The 7,905-nt window shown below is 35.2% G+C and overlaps 1 protein-coding gene across 1 annotated transcript; it reads left to right on the top strand.

Annotated features, from left to right (window-relative positions):
* The first annotated feature begins 1,330 nt into the window (after positions 1-1,330).
* Positions 1,331-7,183, top strand: LOC107795501 (alpha-soluble NSF attachment protein). Its single transcript, XM_075252141.1, has 9 exons — positions 1,331-1,565; positions 2,598-2,647; positions 2,740-2,812; positions 4,402-4,481; positions 4,800-4,951; positions 5,355-5,514; positions 5,590-5,637; positions 5,976-6,056; positions 6,991-7,183. The coding sequence occupies exons 1-9, from the start codon at positions 1,421-1,423 to the stop codon at positions 7,069-7,071; spliced, it is 870 nt and encodes a 289-aa protein (XP_075108242.1). The 5' UTR covers positions 1,331-1,420; the 3' UTR covers positions 7,072-7,183.
* Positions 7,184-7,905: the final 722 nt, after the last annotated feature.

A 7,905-nucleotide genomic window follows, 5' to 3' on the forward strand; every position in this document is an offset into this window, starting at 1 on the left:
TAATATTTTTGGGTCCCAAAGAATATTGCCAACAAAGTCTACTTTGCAAGTAGGCTTATGCTTATATGAGATGGACTTCACTAGTCAAAATATTGGACATAATATCAGAGGGAAAAAGGGAAAAGGGAAATTAAGAAGGAATGCCCAAAATAAGATTTTTATTCATCAAATATCCCAAATTTGCAAAAATATATCTTATTCCAAACATGCATCCACAAATTAAATAATGTTATAGACATGCAGGTAGAAATCCAGCAAAAATAACAAATTTATCCAAAAAAGTAGAAGACCAGAGACTCACCAAAGTTGCATTAACAACAACTGGATGTCCTAAATAGAGACAGAATAGCAATAAACTTACAAGAATAGAAAAGACAGTTAAATCCAAAAGAAAAGGCAGAGAGATCCCATATAGAAAGAGCAAAGAAGAAAGAGAATGTTGAAAAACTCACCAAAGAGAGTAGACGACACTTGAGAGTAGCGAAGGTGAAAGAGAATTGTAGAGACTTGAGATTGGAAGAAACTGTGTGAATCGCTGATTCTGTGTTTTGAACGCTGAAGCGGAGACCCCTAAAATAGTATGTTTCCTATGCTGCAAAAAATACACATGTTTAGCTGTAGAAATGTAGGACACATGTTGACTATGTACCAATAAAATAAAGTCAAATTTACTCTACAATTACAATGACTGCTGGTACAATTTATTGGTACTGTGTTAGCACACTTTGGCCACTTATATATAATAGAAAAATATAGGTAAACAAATTATCGTAGCATGTTTGATTAAACTTTTAAAATTAATTTGTGATTGTACAAAATTTGAAATATGATTATGGGAAAAAAAAACTATTTTTTTAGCTTATGAAAATAACTTATGTTACTAATCAAAAGTACTTATTTTGTCCTAAAGAGCTTGACCAAACATATCAAGTTCTCTCGAAAAATAAGAACTTTTGTCTTCCCACAAACTTGGATGACCAATATGTTACAAAGTTATTGAGTTGCCTCAGAGCCGATTGAAATTTGAGAAATTTATATTTTTATCCGCTCACAAAAAATAATAGTCAATAAAATATATAAATATGTTTGTATTATATACATATCATAAACATACTTTATATATTCTTTGGCTAGTAAGTGCGATTAATTTCGACCAACCGGCTAAGTTTGTATTTTGCTCTTAGAAATTTACTGGGGCCCACTAAATTATATCTTGGGGTCTGGACGGTAAATACTTTTCTCTGCTGGTCTCCAAGCCCAACAAAAAGGGGCAGGCCTAGAAAAATCAAAGCCCATTCTATTCCTAAAACCGGTCACTTTTTCGACATCGCCACCGCATTATTTTCTTTCCCTTTTCCTTCATTTTCAGATTACTTCAAACGACAGCTATCGATCGCCCTTTTGTGCTGACCAAAAAACAATGGGGGATCAAATCGCAAGAGGTGAAGATTTCGAGAAGAAGGCAGAGAAGAAGCTGAGCGGATGGGGCCTTTTTGGCTCCAAACACGAAGACGCCGCTGATCTCTTCGATAAAGCTGGCAATTGCTTCAAACTCGCCAAATCATGTTAGTTCTGCTTTTCCTTTTCCACGCGATTTATCATTTTATTAAGATCTAGTACTGTGGTGACCGACTCCGATTCTGTTTTTAAGATTTTAATTTTCTTATTTTTACCAATCTATCTTATTGTAAACGGTGATATTGATTGCTTTCTTTATTTTCTTTTTCTAATTTTGAATTGGAGGTGAATCCAAATGAATATGTGAGAAAACCCGGAAATTTGATGATGATTGTTTATGCATTTTCTCATTAAATGAGCTTCCTTATGAGGATGATTGTTTGGTCCAAGTAATTAGTTTGTAGACATATTCGACCATGAGCAAGCACAGAAATTTGTGTAAAATTTTGCTGGATTTGATTAGTTAGTTAATTGTTGGAGCATTGCCTCCACGACTTTGGTCTAGTTTTAAGAGTGCAACATGTGATGTGTGGGTTAGGGGCACATCAAAAGTTTGGAGCTTGCCGTAGTCAAAAGCCTGGTATATGAGTGGAGAAGGGTGAGGGGCGACCTATTATCCACAGAGTTAGAACCGTGCTCCACTTGCCCCCGGGGATTTCTCGGTTATAAAACAACTGTTGGAGCATAAAAAAAGAACGGCATTTGTATTATTTTGATCTTTTAATAAGCTGCATCATTATTCATAATTCATGTAAGGAGAGTTTTCAGTGAGCAGATTTTATCTTCCTTTTGACATGCAGCACTTGGTTGTGTTATAACTTGCTTATAACTCTTGCTTCTACCTTGTTGTATAGGCTGATTTTGATGATTCCGCTGTCTCTTTTCCTTGGTTGAATTAATTCTAGAAATGGAAAGAGATACTTCAAAGACAAAGAAAAAAAGCGTTTTCTTCAATTAGTTTTTAAACTTGTATAAGATGGACATAATTGCTTCGATGTCAGAAAAAGTGAATAAATTTCTTAATAAAGGCAAGGTCTTAAGTCTGAAGGATCTTCAGGGAAAACTGTTTCATAGATTCAATCAGCCTCGTTGCATGGTAAGAAATTGTATACTAATTTCTTACTTCCTGGTTAATTCAGGGGATCAAGCCGGAGCAGTATATGTTAAATTGGCTAATTGTCATCTTAAGGTAAGTGTTTGATCCTCCTGTAGTGAGTCGTCTCTCATTGACACTCTTTCCTTTTTTCAGTTCTTGAAAGTCGTTTCACTTTATGTTCGCAGTTGGATAGCAAACATGAGGCTGCTAATGCTTATGCTGATGCTGCTCATTGCTACAAGAAGTCAAACACTAAAGGTTTGTAAGTCACGGAACACTTATTTGATTCAAACCAGCCCTTTTATGTTGCATGCTTGAAAAGAACCCCTCCAAATGAAGTTAACATCTGTTGATGCAAGTGCGCCCTGCTCTACGTGTAATCCTCTTTTCATTAGGAACTTCTTAGAGGTTTTGCTTTTATCAAATACATATTAGTTATCTTGTACAACAACAACAACAAACCCAGTGTAACTGGGGTCTGGGCATTGTTCCAAGGTAGTTGCTCTGCCATCCGTAAGCTGCTAGATGCTCTCCTTTATGGGTGAGGTTATTCTTTTTGCTATTAGAATGACACTTTCAATTTGTAATTTATAATAAGGATGTTAAAAAGATTGGAGAGTGTTGCACTGCCAGGTGCCAACTATTCTGGATATAGGCATGATTAGAATTTTTTAAGTCTCAAATTAATTAAAAAAGAAACTTTTTTGAAACATTTGGAAACTATTTTGAGTTTATGTTAAATATTTGAATGCAGTAACTTTACTAGATTAGTATATAAGATACATAATGATTACATTGTTACAAAGAAAAAGAAGTTATTGTATTTATTCATAACTTCATGCTTTAATGCATAATATCAAGAGTATCTACAAAATACTATGCATAAAAGTTTACACATAGCATCATTTATGATATAACATACTAAAAGAATAACTTTGTTGAATTCAATGAAAGTAAGATAGTGCACTCCCATTTAATTGATAGTTTATGTTAATGCTCTCACATTTGTTTGTTATTTCATAAGATAAATATGTTGAGTTATATGAGGGTTGTTGCCACATTGACAAATATTATTTTTTTGATAGTTAGTACTTGTCAAAAAAAAAATAAAAAACACTTTGAGAGATTCCAAGGATGTTCCTTGGAACACATAATTTTGAAACTACAGTTAAATTTCTTTCATTTTTGGAGGTTTTGGTGGTCATATTTAGAAATTGAAACCATCAATATTGCTAAACACCTGCAAAGCAAAGTACTGATGAGAGAGAGAGAGAGAGAGAGAGAGAGAGAGAGAGAGAGAGAGAGAGAGAGAGAGAGAGAGAGAGAGACTGGAGAGATTGTCACAGGCACGCATACATTACGTACACGCACACTTGTTTAATCGATTCTGAGTCAGAACAATATATTGCTTCCGGGGCTTTGGTTCTGGGAAAGGTAGAGGGTGAGCCCTTTGTCTTATATGGTACAGTGCAGGATCTGTGATAAGCACACATCACAAGTGGAGAATCAAGTTTTGGTATTTAAGTAGATATGGGTAGAGTGGTGGCCCATTATTTAGTGAATTTCATGCTTAAAAGAAAGATCATTATAGTATATATCAATAATCAATCTATCAACTACACCTCAACCCAAATTAGCTGAGGTTGATTATATTTATCCGGCTTATCCATTCTACTATATTCATGTCCATTTTGCTCCTAAAATCATATGCAGTGTAATTCAAATGTCACATCATTTTCGAGAATGTTTTCTGAAAAGCATCACATTGTTATTATTTTTCCATTCTTCTTTAGTCATCTTTAGCTTTGGCTTAAACAAATTGAATTCTGTATATATGTATCCTGCAGAGGCAATATCGTGTTTAGAGCAGGCAGTGAACATGTTTCTGGACATTGGGAGGCTAAATATGTCTGCAAGATATTACAAGGTATAAAATCTAGCTGTGGTCTTTGATGTTTTAGAGGGCTGTTCTTTTGTGTTCAATCAGACTCTTCATGTGAGCACATGCTCTAAATATATGTTCTTGTCAGCTCAATGCTTTGTTTGTCTTATGTACTTACCCGGTTGAACTTATATTACCAAGAAAGGTGATAGGTGACTGGTCTTGTGTCTGTCACTTTCTTATTAATGTCGTATGTGATCCTCACGGCAAAATGATTGTAGAAAATGCAGATACTTTAGTTGAAGTATCCATAGGAAGCTTGGTTTCACTGTTTGAAAGAGATATAACTTGCTTGGTGTGCAGGAAATTGCTGAATTATATGAGCAAGAGCAAAACTTGGAGCAGGCCATTAGTTACTACGAGAAGGCAGCTGATCTTTTCCAGAGTGAAGATGTGACAACAACTGCAAATCAGTGCAAGCAGAAAGTTGCACAATTCTCTGCTCAAATAGAAAAGTAAGATTCATTGTAGTTAGGAAGTGATATAATTTTCAGAAGGAAAAAAAAAACAATGCTGATCATGTCGTGAGAGCGATTGCTCAGCACTGGAAGATATTGCATAGTTCTCTGTCAAATCTTTGAGGTTTATCTGGTCTTGTTGGAGTGATGGTGAAATCAATCTCTTATTATGGATGAAACAAACAGGAAAGATAGAAAATGGGTCAATATCAGTAGTTAGGAGAAGGTTATCACTTCCGAATTATGAGTGTAACTGTGAATAAATGGCATTTGATGAGTCCCATATTTCACGGTGTTAATAAAGTTATAAGCTGTTGTAAGCTGTTGTTTTAGCTTCTAATTGTTCAATATATTATAAGAATTGGTTTGTTCTCATACAAATTCGACATTATTTCCTCAGATATCCGAGAGCAATTGAGATCTTTGAGGAGATTGCACGTCACTCAGTCAATAACAACTTGTTGAAGTATGGAGTTAGAGGGCATCTTCTTAATGCTGGCATTTGCCAACTTTGTAAAGGTGATGTTGTTGCAATCAACAATGCATTGGAGCGATATCAGGTTTCTTTTTCAGCCACGAAGATTTCTATCCACAGACATGCTTTCAGTTAGTAAATATTGCATCTTTATCTGCAGGAGCTGGATCCAACATTTTCAGGGACACGCGAATGCAAATTGCTAGTGGTATGTCATAGCTTGCATATTCCAGCCTATGCATGTTATTTTCTCTCCTGCTTCCTGACCCTTCACTTTTAGATAATTGTTGGCTCTGGTCTTTGTGAAAATAGTTTGCATCATATCAAATCTACAAACTGCTATCATATTTCACATGATCCAATGCATTTATTGCTAATTACCTCCTAGTATTGCAAATGATCATATTGAGGTACAGTCACGCAAGTGCCAAAGACAATATAAGATTTCACTCAAGTGCTTATACTTGTTGCTTCGCAGTTATCGTACATGTAATTTCTGAATATGACAGTAAAGAGCTAATTTGGGAGTATTTTTGCCAATAACAGGATTTGGCAGCTGCAATTGATGAGGAAGATGTTGCAAAGTTCACTGATGCTGTCAAAGAGTATGATAGCATGACACAACTGGTAATCTTGAACTCTTGACACCTTTGTACCAATTAAAAGAAAAATCATGTGTTTTGGTGACACAAACTACTATAGCTGTCGTTCAGTGCCGTAAGCTAGTAGCATCTTCACCAACTCTTGTGAAGCAGTATCTGACCTTGGGTTCTTTTGATCTGGTGCTATAGGTTGAATATTCTTGTCATTCTCTCTCTAGGGTGCTTAATTTATTTTTTTGTGTTTTATGTAACTGTAGCATAACCACTCATGTTTAACTGCTATATTTTGGTTTTATGGCAAATATCTGGATATATTTCCTAGCTTAGGATAGTTAGCAGCGTTTTATACCAGCAAATAACTCTTCTTTGGTTTGACCACCAGTATTCTCACTGTTGGAGTATATCAAAAGGCATGTTTATCTGAAGGAGACCTAGATTCTTTGCAAGTTAAGGTATAGGGAAGTGGATGAAATTGAGGACTGGAGACGGTGCACTGAACCCTGATTTGTTTTTATTTTTTTTTAAAATATTGATTTTAAGGAGGGTAGAGGGTATGATTGTCAGGATAAACTTGTATGGGAAGACGGTGCAGGTCTTATAATTTATGGGGCAGTAGATGCATTTGAGTACAGAAGTAGCTTTACTGACCTTCAAGCTTGACTTAATGCATTGGCATTTGAATTTGAAAGCAGAATTTGACACTTGCAGTGGCTATGCAAGTGCTACACATAGTAATGGTGCCTGAGGCTGCTGACTTAATAAAACAATAGAATTCATTTGCTTATCTGGTTTTCTAAAATACACTCAATCTTGAAATTATCTATAAGGTGGTTTAATTCTTTTTGTTATCACTGCTTCGTGGATTCATAGTTGGATGCTTAATTGACTTGAGCACGTATTACCATGTTGTAATTTTACACCGATTTTCTACAATCTACTTAAATATCTTCACTCCACAGGATGCTTGGAGGACAACACTTCTTCTAAGAGTGAAGGAAACATTGAAGGCTAAGGAGCTCGAGGAAGATGATCTTACTTAATTTGTTCCCCTTTGACCTATTGTAAACTACTAGTACATCCTTTATGTGATTTTATTTGTACTGGGTGATTGATTATTATCGTGCTTGCGTGAATGCATTTTTTTTGAACTAATTGAGTTTGAAGGTTTTAATCTAATGGTCAAAGTTGAAGTCTTGAGGCTGAGAGATTAAGGTCCAAGTTTTGTACAATTCTGTGTTGGTGAATTATGTGTGAATAAATGTTCTCATTTGGACTAGAAGAATGAAACAAAATTGTGCCGGTTGTCTGGAAGTAAGAAGAAAGTGGAATTGGAGTTTTGAGCTTCTTACACAACGATAGGTTGCAAGTTTTAATACAAGAAAAAGAGAGTAACGACTACCATCCTAATCTCAGATGATTTAGTTTATTCGAATTCGACGCAAGATATATTTGGTCATCTAATATTTCTCATGAAGAATCAATGGGGAATAAGCAAAAACGAATATAGAGAGGGAGTTAGGCTCCTCTATTATGGATGAAGGTTTTTTTATTTTGTCAATAAAATTTATGGCAGTAATGTGCTTATCTTCTATTCTGTGCTATCATCCTCTGCAATTAAAGCTAGTTTCAAAGAGTTATATGCGCAAGAAACAAGCTTGGTGCTTTAATTTTCAATGGCAGATCATATTAACACGTCCAAAGTTGTAGCAACAAAAGTATCTGCTAGTTGGCTATTTTAGAGTTCAGAGGAATATTTTGTAGTGTCAAGCATCTTCATTCGTCCTGTTTCAATGTAGTCTTGCTGAAGTTTCTAATTATCAAATTTTATGGTTGAAAGCCTTTACTATGACTTGAGGATTTTTTCCTGTGTGAAA

This window comes from Nicotiana tabacum, chromosome 4 (assembly GCF_000715075.1).
Source record: "Nicotiana tabacum cultivar K326 chromosome 4, ASM71507v2, whole genome shotgun sequence".
NCBI classification, from domain to species: Eukaryota; Viridiplantae; Streptophyta; class Magnoliopsida; order Solanales; family Solanaceae; genus Nicotiana; species Nicotiana tabacum.